General features: G+C 44.1%; 1 protein-coding gene across 4 annotated transcripts in view; it reads right to left on the bottom strand.

The window, feature by feature from the left end:
- The window catches only part of DDB1 (damage specific DNA binding protein 1), a 35,643-nt gene that overhangs the window by 15,427 nt on the left and 5,134 nt on the right, over positions 1-15,082 (bottom strand). For all 4 annotated transcript variants that reach the window (XR_013403727.1, XR_013403728.1, XM_077962652.1 and 1 more), the window contains exons 5-13: positions 13,860-13,974; positions 12,381-12,478; positions 10,752-10,910; positions 9,206-9,289; positions 8,494-8,610; positions 7,791-7,893; positions 2,193-2,268; positions 1,986-2,094; positions 20-198 (exon numbers count right to left, since the gene is read on the bottom strand). Coding sequence is in view for 2 of the 4 variants with exons in the window: in XM_077962652.1 (XP_077818778.1) it covers positions 20-198; positions 1,986-2,094; positions 2,193-2,268; positions 7,791-7,893; positions 8,494-8,610; positions 9,206-9,289; positions 10,752-10,910; positions 12,381-12,478; positions 13,860-13,974 (1,040 nt within the window). In the remaining 2 variants the exon portion in view is untranslated. The remainder of the gene's footprint in view (positions 1-19; positions 199-1,985; positions 2,095-2,192; positions 2,269-7,790; positions 7,894-8,493; positions 8,611-9,205; positions 9,290-10,751; positions 10,911-12,380; positions 12,479-13,859; positions 13,975-15,082) is intronic.

The following is a 15,082-nucleotide window of genomic DNA, read 5'->3' as shown; positions in this document are numbered from 1 at the left end:
TAGGAAAAAAACCACACACCTGATCTGCCGGAGCTCCTGAGGATGGATCTGCAGATAGTAGAGGGCCCTGCCCACAGCTACCACCACCTGGCTGCTGTTGCAGGAAGCCACACTGATGTTCTTGGCCTGAGGCTCCTTCCATTCACTGACCAGAGCTTTGGGTTCTTGAGAGACCAACCTCACCGACGCTGAAGTGATCTAGATAAAGAGCAGATGAGCAAATGTCTCCAAGAATCTGCCAGGGTCCACACAGGAGTGGAAAGGTGGTAAATACAGCCCTAATAAAGCCCTACGAATAAGCTACACGAGGCTTCTATTTCTTATTCCCCAAAGTCCTGCTAATGATTATAATAGACATCATTTTTGGATGAACGCCTGAAGGAGGCCAGCTTAAAAGTAGCTTACAGCTTTCAAACCTACAGCCAGTGGGGAAAAGGACTATTTCATTCTAATTGAGGCTTACTTGGGTAATACAAACTGCATCCTGTGGGAAGATATGAATACAGTAAGACCCTGTGATCACCAGTTTTTTGGCTTATTTTTTTTTTTTTTGAGACAGAGTCTTGCTGTGTCGCCCAGGCTGGAGTGCAATGGCGCAATCTCAGCTCACCACAACCTCCGCCTCCCGGGTTCAAGCCGTTCTCCTGCCTCATGCCTTAGCCTCCCGAGTAGCTGGGATTACAGGCGCATGCCACCACACCTGGCTAACTTTTGTATTTTGGGTAGAGACGGGGTTTCACCATGTTGGCCAGGCTGATCCTGAACTCTTTACCTCATGATCCACCCACCTCGGCTTCACAAAGTGTTGGGATTACAAGCGTGAGCCACCATATCTGGCTGTAACCACCAGTCTCAGCAGTTTTTCTTATCCCCCAAATCAGACCTCTAAAATATCTAAGTTCTTTACTGTGTATGAGCCAGTTAAATTATTTAAAGTTCCTTAATAAAGGTTACAAAATTGTATAGAAATATATTGTATAAATTTATCACTGAAATAAAACAGGAAGTAGGTTGGTGACAGTTATCTATTCATTCATCTTACCTAGCATGATTGAGTTTATATTTAAGGATGAAAGCTCTTTAATAATAGATAGGTGAGCTGGTGCCAGTCTTCAGGCCAATAGTTAGATAACACTGACAAAGCAATGACTCAGTATCTGGGCACGTCCCACACTTGGTTTGCAAACTGACAGAATTTCCCTCCAGTTTTACCAATCTACCACTGCCAGGTGGCTAAAAGGAAAACCGGGTGGATAAAAAGAAGGAGACAGTTCATTAATCCTTAGGCACTCCAGTGCCCTACCCACCAATGGCAAGATGGACTCTGGCCACAGAGTCAAGAACAGCTCAGAAGGTTAGGAGAGAGTGCAAAAAGCTAAAGGATGTCAGGGTCACTCCAAACTTCAAACAATTGCTGAGGGGTGGAAGGGTGTCAGAAATGAGGTTCTCGTGGATAACAAATGCCAGAAGGCTATCTGTCCCCATATCGCAGATAGATTGAAAGTAAGGATCAGAATAGGATAAGCTTCAGTTATAATTAACATGTGGAAAGAGTCATATTGGATGGTAGCATCATGATAAATTTTTTCTTTTTTTGTGCTTTTTGGTATTTTCCAATTTTTTAAATAAGGATGTATCACTATTTTAACAAAGGGAAAAAATTTGAGTGTCTCGGAAAATAAAATTAGCGCTAAAACAGGATCCGAAACAATATTTTTATATTTATGTATACAACGATCCAAGTCTATAAAAGAAATTGTAAATACACATACATTTGCAGAAAAAAATAAAGCTAAAAGGAGCAACTCTAAGGTTAAGAGCTGTGATCTCTGAGTAGTGGGTTATCTATAATTTTTTTCCCCTAGAATTTTTACATTGTTTTTGGAGCCATAAAAATTGGTTGTTTTAAAATCCCGTGGTGCTCTGTACTGCACTCTAGGTCAATTCAAGTACATGGTAACACCTGCCCCTTTCTCAGTTATCACCTGGATAAGCTGCTGATGAGCCACGTTGCCACAGAAGAAAGTCTGCTGATCATCCACGAAACCCATCAGTTCGGTTTCTTCTACCTCCTCTCCATTTAACATGAGAACTCTGCAGCAGAATGGAGGGCCTGGGTCAGCCTGGGACCAGCTTCCCCACCTCACAACCTTCTCACCAGCACCAACAGCTGGGACTAGACCCATCCTTACCTTGTCTGGCCCACAAAAGAGAGCACCAAAGTGTCATCAGTCTCACGATTAGGGTCAGACCGCAGTGGCCATAATCCTGGAACAAGGACCAAGGATTCAGATGTATAGGACAGACCAACACTTAGCGTGCATATCTACAGACAGGGAAGGCCAGGGGCAGTGGCTCATGCCTGTAATCTCAACACCTGAGAAGGCTGAGGCAGGAGAACTGCTTGGGACCAGGAGTTCTAGACAAGCCTGGGCAAAATGGAGAGACAGACCTTGTCTCTGCCAAAAATACAAAAGAACTTGCTAGGTGTGGTGGCACAAAACTGTAGTTCCAGCTACATGGGAGGCTGAGGTCGGGGGATTGCTTAAGACTAGGAGACAGAGGCTGCAGCTATGATCATGTCATTGCACTCCAGCGTGGGTGACACAGCAAGATGCTGCCTCAAAAAAAAAAAAAGGTATATATATGGATAGGGCAGCCTGACACCACTGGAAGGGCTGGAACTTGGAGCCCTGAGCTGAAACCCCCTCTCGCTCCTTCTTGGTTTTAAGGCTCTAAAAAGTTAGTGGTCTTTTTTTTTTTGGCCTTTTTTTTGTGAGAGTCTCGCTCTGTCGTCCAGGCTGGAGTGCAGTGGCCCGATCTCAGCTCACTGCAAGCTCTGCCTCCCAGGTTCATGCCATTCTCCTGCCTCAGTCTCCCAAGTAGCTGGGACCACAGGTGCCCACCATCATGCCCAGCTAATTTTTTGTATTTTTAGTAGAGACAGGGTTTGGCTGTGTTAGCCAGGATGGTCTCAATCTCCTGACCTCGTGATTCGCCCTCCTCGGTCTCCCAAAGTGCTAGGATTACAGGCGTGAGCCACCGTGCCCGGCCAAAAGTTAGATTGTTTTAAAGCTGTTTTGAGCCTGTTTTAAATTTGGGACTGGATTATATACATTTCCATTACCCAAAGTCTAAATTTATTTATTTTATTTTTTTTTTTTTTGAGACAGAGTCTTGCTCTGTCACCCAGGCGGGGGTGCAGTGGCACGATCTCGGCTCACTACAACCTCTGCCTCTGGGTTCAAGCAATTCTCCTGCCTCAGCCTCCTGAGTAGCTGGGACTACAGGTGTGCATTACCACGCCCGGCTAATTTTTTCTATTTTTAGTAAAGACAGGGTTTCACCGTGTTAGCCAGGATGGTCTCGATCTCCTGACCTCATGATCAGCCAGCTCAGTCTCCCAAAGTACTAGGATTACAGGTATGAGCCACTGCACCCGGCCTAAATATATTTTTTAAAAGTACACAGAAAAGTCTCATTTCCATACCTCCCTCCAACCCATTCCCCAAACAAGTAATCAATAAAGGCATCTTGTTTAGCCTTCTGGTAAAGAGATGGGGTGTGGGGGGATCTTACTATGTTGCCCCAGTCTGGCCTCCATCTCCTGGGCTCAAGTGATCCTCCCACCTCAGCCTCCTGAATAGAGAGGACTACAGGCCCACCACTCAACACCAAGCTTAATTTTTTTTTTAATTTAAGGAAATAGAGTATTATAAGCAAATACAAATATAATATAGTTTATCAAGCACTATTCTGCACCTTGTTCTTTCGTTTAACAATATATGCTTAAAGCCCTTATCGGAACACAGTATTTAATTGTGTAAATCATTTATCTATACAATTATTATTAAATCATGCAGATTAACAAATTCCTTCTCATGACATTTACATAGTATTTTGCTATAACATACAATGCCACAAGAAATAAGCTTGTATTTTTATGTCACTTTACACATATGAAGGTCAGGTAGAGGCTCAGAACTGGGACTACTAAGTAAACTGCTAAATGCTGTTTTTGATATTGCCCAATTCCCGTCTATAGAGGATGCACAAGCACGTTTATTTTCTCATGCCTGACCAACATCACGTATGGCCAAACTTCTGGATTTTGGTCAACCAGTAGAGTTGTTTGGTGTTAATGTGCATTTCTCAGGACTGTTGCCTGTCCATTCATGTCCTTTGCTAGTTTGGGGACAGAAAATTTAGTGATCTTCCTATAAATTTCTTATAAATTAGGAAGACTGGGCCTTTTGTCTATAAGATGAACTACAGAGTATTTTTATCCAGTTTGTCATTTCTTCTGACTTAGCTAATAGTGTTCTGTTTTGCTTTTGCTATGAAGTGTTTTATCTTTATATAGTTGAATTTATCAATCTTTCTTTCTGGCTTCTGTACTTTGAGTCATAGTTATGGCTTCATTTTTTTACATTAAGTTTTTCATCCATTTAGATTCTAGCCAAGTGTACATTTGGCAGGCAGTAGGAACCCAAACTTGTCTTTTCCCAAATGACTATCAGTTATCCCAAAAACACCATCTATTAAGTCCCAACTTTAAGCTAGGCTCAGTGGCTCACGCCTGTCATTACAGCACTTTACAAGGCCAAGGCAGGAGGATCGCTTGAGCCCAGGAGTTTGAGATCAGCCTGGGCAACATAGGGAGACCCTGTCTCTACCAAAAAAATAAAATTAGCCAGGCATGGTGGCACATGGTTGCAGTACCAGCTACTGGGAGGCTGAGACAGGGAAGATCACTTGAGCCCAGGAGACTGAGGCTATAGTAAGCCATGATCATGCCACTGTACTCCAGCCTAGGTGACAGAGTGAGACCCTATCTCAAAAAATGAATAAAAATAAAAATAAAAATTTTAAAAGTCCCAACTTTACTCACTGAACTGAGAAGCCACCACTATCATACACTGAATTTCCACGTGTAATTGTCATTTCCGGACTTCTGAATCTGCCCATTAGACTCTGCCTATTCATCAGCAATACAACACTTCTAATTATAGAGGCTTAACAGTACGTTTCAGTACCTGGTAGGGTTAACCTGTCTCACTGGTTTTTTTTGTTTGTTTTTTGTTTTGAGACAGAGTCTCGCTCTGTTGCCCAGACTAGAGTGCAGTGGCGAGATCTCGGCTCACTGCAAGCTCCACCTCCCGGGTTCATGCCATTCTCCAGCCTCAGCCTCCCAAGTAGCTGGGACTACAGGTGCCCCCCAACACGCCTGGCTAATTTTTTGTATTTTTAGTAGAGATGGGGTTTCACCATGTTTGCCAGGATGGTCTCGATCTCCTGACCTCATGATCCGCCCACCTCGGCCTCCCAAAGTGCTGGGATTACAGGCGTGAGCCACCACGCCCAGCCTCACTGCTTTTTTTTTTTTTTGAGATGGAGTCTCACTCTGTCGCCAGGCTGGAGTGCAATGGTGCAATCTCGGCTCACTGCATCCTCCACCTCCCGAGTTCAAATGATTCCCCTGCCTCAGCCTCCCGGGTAGCTGGGACTACAGGCACGCGCCACCAACCCCAGCTAATTTTTTGTATTTTAGTAGAGACGGAGTTTCATCATGTTGGCCAGGATGGTCTCGATCTCCTGACCTCATAATCTGCCCGCCTCGGCCTCCCAAAGTACTGGGATTACAGGCGTGAGGCATCATGCCCTGCCTCTCACTGCTCTTTTTAAAGTTTTCCTGGTTATGCCTGCTTCTTCCTTTTTCCATTCGGACTTGTCTAAGTCAAGGAAAAAATGTATACATATTGAGGTACATTATATACAAAGAGAGAACAACTTTATATTGATTTGTAGACCTTGGTGTGTCTTTTTCATTTGATCAACTTGTTCTTTTCATCCTTTAGGAGTATTTTTAAGTTTTCCTTGTATAGGTTTTGCACAATTTTGTTAAATGTACTCCTTGGTACTTTATCATTTTCTTGTTATTGTAAATTGCCCCCTTTCCTCTACTATACTTTCTAATTGTGTTTACATGAAAGCTATTAATTTTAGTACATTACTTTTATATCCTGCTACCTCAGTGAATTTTTATTGTCTATAGTAGTTTTTCAGTTGATTATCTTGGGTTTATAGTTACATGATCTCTTCCTTTGCAATTTCATATACTTCTATTTCTTTTTTTTTTTTTTTTTTTGAGATGGAGTCTCATTATGTGGCCCAGGCTGTAGTGCAGTGGCACAGTCTCAGCTCACTGCTACCTCTGCCTCCCAGGTTCAAGTGCCTCTCCTGTCTCAGCCTCCCAAGTAGCTGGGATTACAGGCACCCACACCATGCCTGGCTAATTTTTTGTATTTTTAGTAGAGACAGGGTTTCACCATGTTGGCCAGGCTGGTCTCGAACTCCTGAAATCAAGTGATCCACCTGCCTCAGCCTCCCAAACTGCTGGCATTACAGGCATCAGGCAACATGCCTGGCCATACTTCTATTTCTTTATTCACCTTTTCCCATACTTTTTTTTTTTTTCATATTCTGAATTACTCCTTTTTTTAAATTGAGATGGGATCCTGCTACGTTGCCCAGGCTGGTCTCAAACTCCTGGACTCAAGCGATCCTCCTGCCTCAGCCTCCCAAGTGGCTGGGACTACAGACACACGCCACTGCACCTGCCTTCAGAATTACTCTTTTAAAGATGTGCCTCCTATATACAACTTTAAGGTGGTTTTGTTTCATGATTTGATCTAATTATGTTGTCCTCTAACAGGACATTTACATTTACTGACATGACAGCTATGATCCATATCAATTCTGCCATATTGTTTTAGGTTACGCTTATACATTGTAAATGTCTTTCACTGTGTAGCCTTTTTTTTTTTTTTTTTTTGAGACAGAGTCTTGCTCTGTCGCCCAGGCTGGGGTGCAGTGGCCGGATCTCAGCTCACTGCAAGCTCCGCCTCCCGGGTTTAGACCATTCTCCTGCCTCAGCCTCCCAAGTAGCTGGGACTACAGGCGCCCGCCACCTCGCCCGGCTAGTTTTTTGTATTTTTTAGTAGAGACGGGGTTTCACCGTGTTAGCCAGGATGGTCTCGATCTCCTGACCTCGTGATCCGCCCGTCTCGGCCTCCCAAAGTGCTGGGATTACAGGCTTGAGCCACCGCGCCCGGCCTTTTTTTTTTTTTTTTTTTGGTGAGACAAGATCTCACTGTCGCCCAAGCTAGAGTGCAGTGGCACAATCATGGCTCTCTACAGCCTCAAGGCTACAACCACCTAGGCTAGAACCAAGTAGCTGGAACCACAGGCATGCACCATCACCCCTGGCTAATTTTTAATTTTTTTATAGAGATGAGGTCTACATTACTTAGGCTGGTCTCAAACTCTTGGGCTTAAGCAATCCTTCCACCTTGGCCTCCCAAAGTGCTGTAATGACAGGCATGAGCCACGCCACCTTGCCTAGCCTCTGATCTTTTTTTAATTAAAATTCTCCTGGAATTTAGGAAGATTTATATTTTTTATCTAGAAGTTACATTTATACATATATCTTCATAAAATATCCTGTCTCTTTATGAATTCTACCAGTTCCCTCATAAAAACATTAAATTTAATTTATAATCTTTTAATCCCCTGTCCTCTATTCTACTACCAATTTTGATTAGTAGCATTTTTTTTTAAAGTTTACTTTTATACTTTCAGATATGTTTAAGCTTCTGATCTGTTGTTATGACCTTCACTCTTCATTTGATTTGCTTTCCTCTGGCTCTCACCAAAACACCTTCACAACATATAACAAGGCCAAAGTCCCTCATATAAGATCTGCATCCTGTGTTCACCAAAAAAGCTACCTTTGATGCCTGGTAAGTCAATGCTGGCATGCTCATGGATTCCAATTCCATTCCGGATGATCCGCAAGGAACCTTCCTTGAAAGCCCCAGAGCAAGTGACCAGCTGCAAGCAGAGAAAACATTTCTAAAGAACCCCCTCAAGATACTGGGCCAGTCATACTGATGCCCAGAAAGCAAACACGGTATACCTAAATCCAAGAACCTTTATTGTGGGGCTGGTTTGAGAATGCAGACTTGGCAGAGGTTGATTTCCAAAGTTTTTCAAATTTACGGAGCAGACAGGACATCCTAGTGCAGGAAGCAAAAAGCTTCTACCACTGCTCCTAGCAAGCTTGCTTAGATCCCTGGGACCTAGTTTACTGGAATGAGCAAAGGATCTGGAGTTATATACACCTGCCACTTACTAAGTTAGGTGACTTTGGAAAAAGTTACTTAATCTTTCTCAGCACTAATTTTCCTCACTTCTGAGATGGCCAAAAATCCCTATCTAGGGTACTTGTATAATTAGAGATAATATATATAAAGTGCCTGGCAGACCAAGATAGGCACTCAATAAACAGTAGTTATCCTTATATCATTCGGATTCATGAGGCGGCTCTTAAAAGTATTTTCACTGCACCCTCCCCATTCTAGATAAGTATAGCTAGGAGGACACAGTTTGAGTGGGCATATACCAACTATCCACTTTCAGAATGGCCCTTACCTGCCCCTGTCCCTGCCTCTCCAGGTCCACCACGCACATATCCACAATGGGTCCTAAGTTAGTAAATGTTTCCATGGCCACTACATAGGAGCCTTGTTCATTACTGTCAACGTTGAGCTAAGAAGAAAGAACAATGTTATGTTAGTCCTAGAACACCCTAACAGACCTACCCAAAAGGGATGGTTATTGTCCAAAAGAAACTCTCAATAACTAGTTTCTAGATCTGCCATTCTTGTGTTCCAAGGGATGATTCCAAAAGGGGATTGTTGATTAAGGAATATGGTTGTCTTACAGGTGATCCATTAATCAGCCAAGGATGGCTGACCTAGAGTCCATGGATGGATTTCAGAGAAGTGGTGAATGTTTGAAAATTAATGTAAAATGTTTGCATGCATTTTCCTGCAGAGAAGGTCCGAAGTTTTCATATTCTAGAAGTCCATTACATTAAACTATAACCTGTTTGAAGGTAGGAGCTGGGTCTTACTCGTCAATGTATCCACAGCACCTAGCACCTTGCCCGGCAAATTTGCTGAATGAACCACAAAGACAAAGAGCTGGTCAGAGGTAGGATGTTAAATTAACCAAGTAGAAAGCTGGACAGTAGGGATGTGGATAAAATGGAGAGATTCTGAGAGGCACCAAACATAGGAGAAATTTGATGAAGAAACAGTGAGGACAGCGAAAAAGAAACCAGAAACAAGTGTCTTCTCACCTTCACAAGCTGGGAGTCACCCAGGCGAGACCCGACAAACACAACACCATTATCAAGGTATGTCAAGCACTCAGCAATAGAGGTCTGGAAGAAAGTAAGCAACGTGAAAGAAATGAGAATGGACTCCACATGGGATCCAGATACTACCCACATCTCAGACATCTGCTGAGAAAAATCCCAACTGCAGCCATAATTCAGGACAGTTCTGTTTCAAATTCCCAGGTCACACTAAGCAAACATTTCTAAATCTCTGAAGTTTGTGATTCTTCATCTGTTGCATCCCTACAGTCAGAAAAATCTATCATTTGTCTTGCATATTCCTGCTCCAAAAGATACTTCCTTTTTTTTTTTTTTGAGACGGAGTCTCGCTCTGTCACCCAGGCTGGAGTGCAGTGGCGCGATCTCGGCTCACTGCAAGCTCCACCTCCCGGGTTCACGCCATTCTCCTGCCTCAGCCTCCCGAGTAGCTGGGACTACAGGCGCCCACAACCGCGCCCGGCTAATTTTTTTTTTTTTTGTATTTTTAGTAGAGACGGGGTTTCACCGTGGTCTCGATCTCCTGACCTTGTGATCCGCCCGCCTCGGCCTCCCAAAGTGCTGGGATTACAGGCGTGAGCCACCACGCCCGGCCTCCTTTTTTTTTTTTGAGACAGAATCTCACTCCATTAGCCAGGCTGGAGTGCAGTTGCGCTATCTTGCTCACTGCAAGCTCCGCCTTCCGGGTTCATGCCATTCTCCTGCCTCAGCCTCCCGAGTAGCTGGGACTACAAGTGCCCGCCACCATGCCTGGCTAATTTTTTAATTTTTGTATTTTTTTAGTAGAGACAGGGTTTCACCGTGTTAGCCAGGATGGTCTCGATCTCCTGACCTCGTGATCCGCCCACCTCGGCCTCCCAAAGTGCTGGGATTACAGGCGCGAGCTACCGCGCCCGGCTCTAAGTATTAATATTAAACTTTTTGGGAACCTCCTCCCAGAACTGAAATCAGCAATTTTTTTTTTTCGAGACAGGGTCTCGCTGTCACCCAGGCTGGAGTGCAGTGGTACAATCCTGGCTCACTGACTGCAACCTTGACCTCCCCAGGCTAAGGTAATCCTCCCACCTCAGCCTCCCAAGTAGATGGGAATACAGGCACACACCACCATACCCAGCTAATTTCTGTACTTTTTGTAGAGATGGCGTTTTGCCATATTGACCAGGCTAATCTCGAACTCCTGGGGCTCACACAATCAGCCTGACTCGGCCTCCCAAAGTGCTGGGATCACAGGTGTGAGCCACCAAAACCAGCTAGATTGATATTTAATTCCAGATTATATCCTTTTGTTTCCCTTTCTTTTCCTTTTCTCACGGGCAGCTTGGGTAGATTCTCACAGGATCCTGTGAGACAATACCTAACTCATTCAATAGTCAACTTCCACAGCAAGAACAACAGTTTGTTGTTAGGTGTTAAGTAACATAATTCCCAGAGTTGAGGTGTGGGACCACACACTTGGGATCTTTAGGAACCTAAGAGAATATTGTAGAGCAACAGGGAGAACAAGTTCTACCTCTCCAAGGAGTTCTACACGGAGATCCTTGAGCGTGACGGTACCATCCATCTGTTCCTCCTTCTCCAAAAGCAGCATGAAAAGCCGGCCTTCCATGTCTCCCAGCAGGTATCTTGAGCCATTAGGGTCCACTCGATTGTGGCACACAATCGTGCTTTGCTGCCAATGGGGAGGAAACAGTCATTAGATATTCAGCATCTTCCACACCAGAAAACAAACCCTACTGGACCACTCCCTTTACCAAACCCAGCCATTTTACCGGCAGACAAATCGCTCAGATAACATTACATGAAAATGAGGATAGATCCTATTCCCCATTAATACAAAATGGGGAGCTTTTTTATTTTGAAGATAATTTTCTGAGGAGCTCCATCAATATATCTTATATGTTTACTGATATGTCGTCATTCTGCAGGAAAATAGAAATACACAGAATAGGAAGCTGCTGCCAAAATTCACTGAACTATGCATGCTATTACAAATGTAGTTATTTATTCTTAATACCACTAATTACCCCCTACCACTGTGGCAATGCTACCACAGATTTTGTTCTTTTTTAGAGACAGGGTCTCGCTATGTCACCCAGGCTAAAGTACAGTGGCTATTCACAGGCATGATCACAGTGCACTGCAGCCTAACTCCTGGACTCAAGCCATCCGCTCAAGTGGCTAGGACTGCAGGCACTTGCCACTGTAGCCAGCTAGATTTTGTTCTTTTTTCTCAAAAAGTAAGTAAAATGAAACTTTTAAGGCTTAATTTTTACAACTTGATATTCTAAGTCCGTGAAATTTTTGACTTTTTTAGCCTTTATAATTTATCAATATATTACTTTATATGATTTGAGCCCTGAAAACATTACATGCAACAGAAATTGCCAATATTATGGCCAGGCACAGTGGCTCATGCCTGTAATCCCGGCACTCTGGGAGGCCGAGGCGGTGGATCACCTGCGGTCGGGAGTTTGAGACCAGCCTGACCAACATGGAGAAACCCCATCTCTACTAAAAATACAAAATTAGCCAGGCATGGTGGCACATGCCTGTAATCCCAGGTACTAGGGAGGCTGAGGCAGGAGAATCGCTCGAACCTGGGAGGCAGAGGTTGCGGTGAGCCGAGATCGTGCTATTGCACTCCAGCCTGGGCAACAAGAGCAAAACTCCATCTCAAAAAAAAAAGGAAGGAATTGCCAAAATTTTCCCTTCTTAAAGTTGCCCCATGTGGTAGTTCATGCCTGTAATTCTAGTTACTCGAGAGGCTGAGATAAGAGGATCACTTGAGCCCAAGAGTTCAAGGCTACAGTGAGCTACAATCATGTCACTGCATTCTAGCTCTCCAGCCTAAGCAACAGAGTAAGACCCTGTCTCTTTGACAAAAAAAAAAGTGCCCCAGTCAATGAAAAGGGGAAGCCTGTTTTGATTATCATTTATCTAAGCTAGCAACCAAGCTCTCTGTAAGCAAATCCAGGCTAATCTCTTTCCCTGTTCCCAAAGGCCAACGCAGTATCTTGTATAAACAGAAAATCGTGTAACAGGCATCTGTGAATCTCCTTTTGACACACGAGAGAAAGGGAGGAGCAAGGTGAGGACAAGGAAAGATGAAAGGAAAAAAAGGTAGAGGACTGCTGCTCACCTTGATGATAGGAGGGGCAATAGCCAGGTATTTGTCACCATTGTGATAAGTGATTGACTCCTGTCCAATGATGATGGCCCCCCCAAAGGGCTCTGGGACTGCAGGAAAGACAGCAAAATTAGAACGCTCAGCACTCTGGGTCTGCCAAGCCAGGACTGGCAAGAGCACAGGTCTAGTTAGCCCCAAGACAAACTTTAAGATCATCATTATTTTAAAAAGGACATCAAAACCCAGGGAACATGATAGCCTTTACGGAGATTCTTAGAATTTGTTGACTGGCCATTATCTAATCCCGGTAATATTTTTACTGCCACTCTTCTGGTATTTGACTATTCCTATGGGTGGGAAGTCTTCTCCATGTTCTTTCCCATGCATTCTCCCCCATTTTTCTTCTCAACTTCTAATCCTTTCCAAGTAAAAGCTTTTACTTTTTTTTTCCTGGTCTCTACTCTTGTTTCTTAGCTTAACTTCCCCCCATTATCAGGGCCACCATTTAGAAGAGCCAGTCTTCTCTTAAGAGTTTTTTTTTTTTTTTTTTTTTTTTTTTTGAGGCGGAGTCTCGCTCTGTCGCCCAGGCTGGAGTGCAGTGGTGCGATCTCCGCTCACTGCAAGCTCCGCCTCCCGGGTTCCCGCCATTCTCCTGCCTCAGCCTCCCGAGTAGCTGGGACTACAGGCGCCGCCACCACGCCCGGCTAATTTTTTTGTATTTTTAGTGGAGACGGGTTTCATTGTGTTAGCCAGGATGGTCTCGATCTCCTGACCTCGTGATCTGCCCGTCTCGGCCTCCCAAAGTGCTGGGATTACAGGCTTGAGCCACCGCGCCCGGCCTCTTAAGAGTTTTAAAACTTCCCTACTGAGTGAGACAAACATAATGTAAGGGCAGAGTTAGGACAAGGAGTGAAGAGGCCTGGATTCTAGCCCAGGCTAGATCATGGACAGACATGGGCAGGTCCCTCTGGCCCTGTTTCCTCATCTATGAGGTAAAGAAATCAGATAAGCGCTATTGCTCCCTTTTGGTTTTTTGTTTTTTGTTTTTTAAAGAGATGGGGTCTCATTATGCTGCCCAGGCTAAACTCAAACTCCTAAGCTCAAATGAGCCTCCCAACTCAGCCTCTTGAGTAGCTGGGACTATAGATCCTGGCTTCCTTTCAATTTTAAATGTTATGCCCAGCAATAAAATAATGAGACTCATTTCCATACGCCACTGTGCAAATCAATCTCAGTGTTTTACAGTCAATCCCTCCACCCAAGTAAAACAGAAGTTATACTTTTGGGGGGAGGAATGAAAAACAGAAAATCTCAAAGACAGAAAAAAACAAAGCAGACATAGAGAAAGCAGACATAAAGGTGTGGTAAACAATGCACACCTTCAATAATACTGAGCGCCAAAACGAAGGGCAGAGAAGGTGAGAGAGGGAACAAGAACAGGGAACTAGCCTAGACCCGGGTGGAGGCATATTTCCTAAACCCCCAACCAACCTGCAATCACCATGGAAGCTTCAGCTTCGACATTTTCCTGTTTCCAAGGGCCCTTATTGAATTCCTTCTCTCGGAGAGACACCTCATAGGTTTTTACATGCCGCCCCTGAGGGTCCTGGGTGGGGGAAAGGTGAAATGGTTAGCCCTTAGGAAGGGTAAGCCTTGGGCTAAAGAGAGGTGCTGAAAGGGACAAGCTACCACCACCCAGCATCTGACAGTCCCGTCACGTCAGCCCTCCCACCCTCATCCATCAGTACACTGACAATCACCAGGTGAGCCTGGGATTAATTCCTAGGTAGACTGCAGCATCTGAGATCTACCATTCCTAACAATTCAACCAACCAAGAAAGGTTTAAAGAATTAGAAAAATGAACTTGTCACACTGCACTAGGTACTATAAGAGATACTGTGTGCCAGGCACAGTGGCTCATGCCTGTAATCCCAGAACTTTGGAAGGCTGAGGTGGGTGGATCACCTGAGGTCAGGAATTCAAGACCAGCCTGGCCAACATGGCAAAACCCCGTCTCTACTAAAAATACAAAAATTAGCCCTGCGTGGTGGCGCACACCTACCATCCCAGCTACTCGGGTGGCTGAGGCGGGAGAATCGCTTGAACCCAGGAGGCAAAGGTTGCAATAAGCCAAGATGGCACCACTGCACTCCAGCCTAGGCAACAGAGCAAGACTCCATCTCAGAAAAAAAAAAAAAAAAAAAAGATACTGTGTGTGTGCCTGTGTGTGTTCCTTAGCCTCAAGAAATTTACAAAACGCATTGATAAGCTATACCTATGAGATTTTTTAAAACTGATACAATTCTCAAAAGCATTCTGATGGAGTAACAGTAGAGAACACAATTGATTGCTCTGTTAAGTGAAACCTTTCAGTCCTGCCATTGTCAACATCATCTTCCCCTCCTTTTTCTGAATTATGACTCATGTCAGTCCTGGGACTGCCAAGGTCACCTTTAAGATGCTAAAGAGCAGGGACGGGAAGAAAGCTACACTCAGCCAGTGGAAGACGGCTTCAACAAAGAAGTTATGGAAGGAATTCAGCAATGTGTTTCAGGGCAGGGATCACATCTTAGTCACTGTTATAGCTCCTGAAGCAGGAATACCTTTCACATAGCATTAAGCAACTAAATATTTGTCAAATTGAATTTTTGGCATAAAACAGGAGATAGTAATTTTTGGCTGATGAAAACATTTTCCCATCAATGAGTAGGGT

Source organism: Macaca mulatta, chromosome 14 (assembly GCF_049350105.2).
Source record: "Macaca mulatta isolate MMU2019108-1 chromosome 14, T2T-MMU8v2.0, whole genome shotgun sequence".
Lineage (NCBI taxonomy): Eukaryota > Metazoa > Chordata > Mammalia > Primates > Cercopithecidae > Macaca > Macaca mulatta.
Note: the sequence above shows the minus strand (reverse complement) of the source record. Positions and strands in the feature narration are given on the sequence as shown.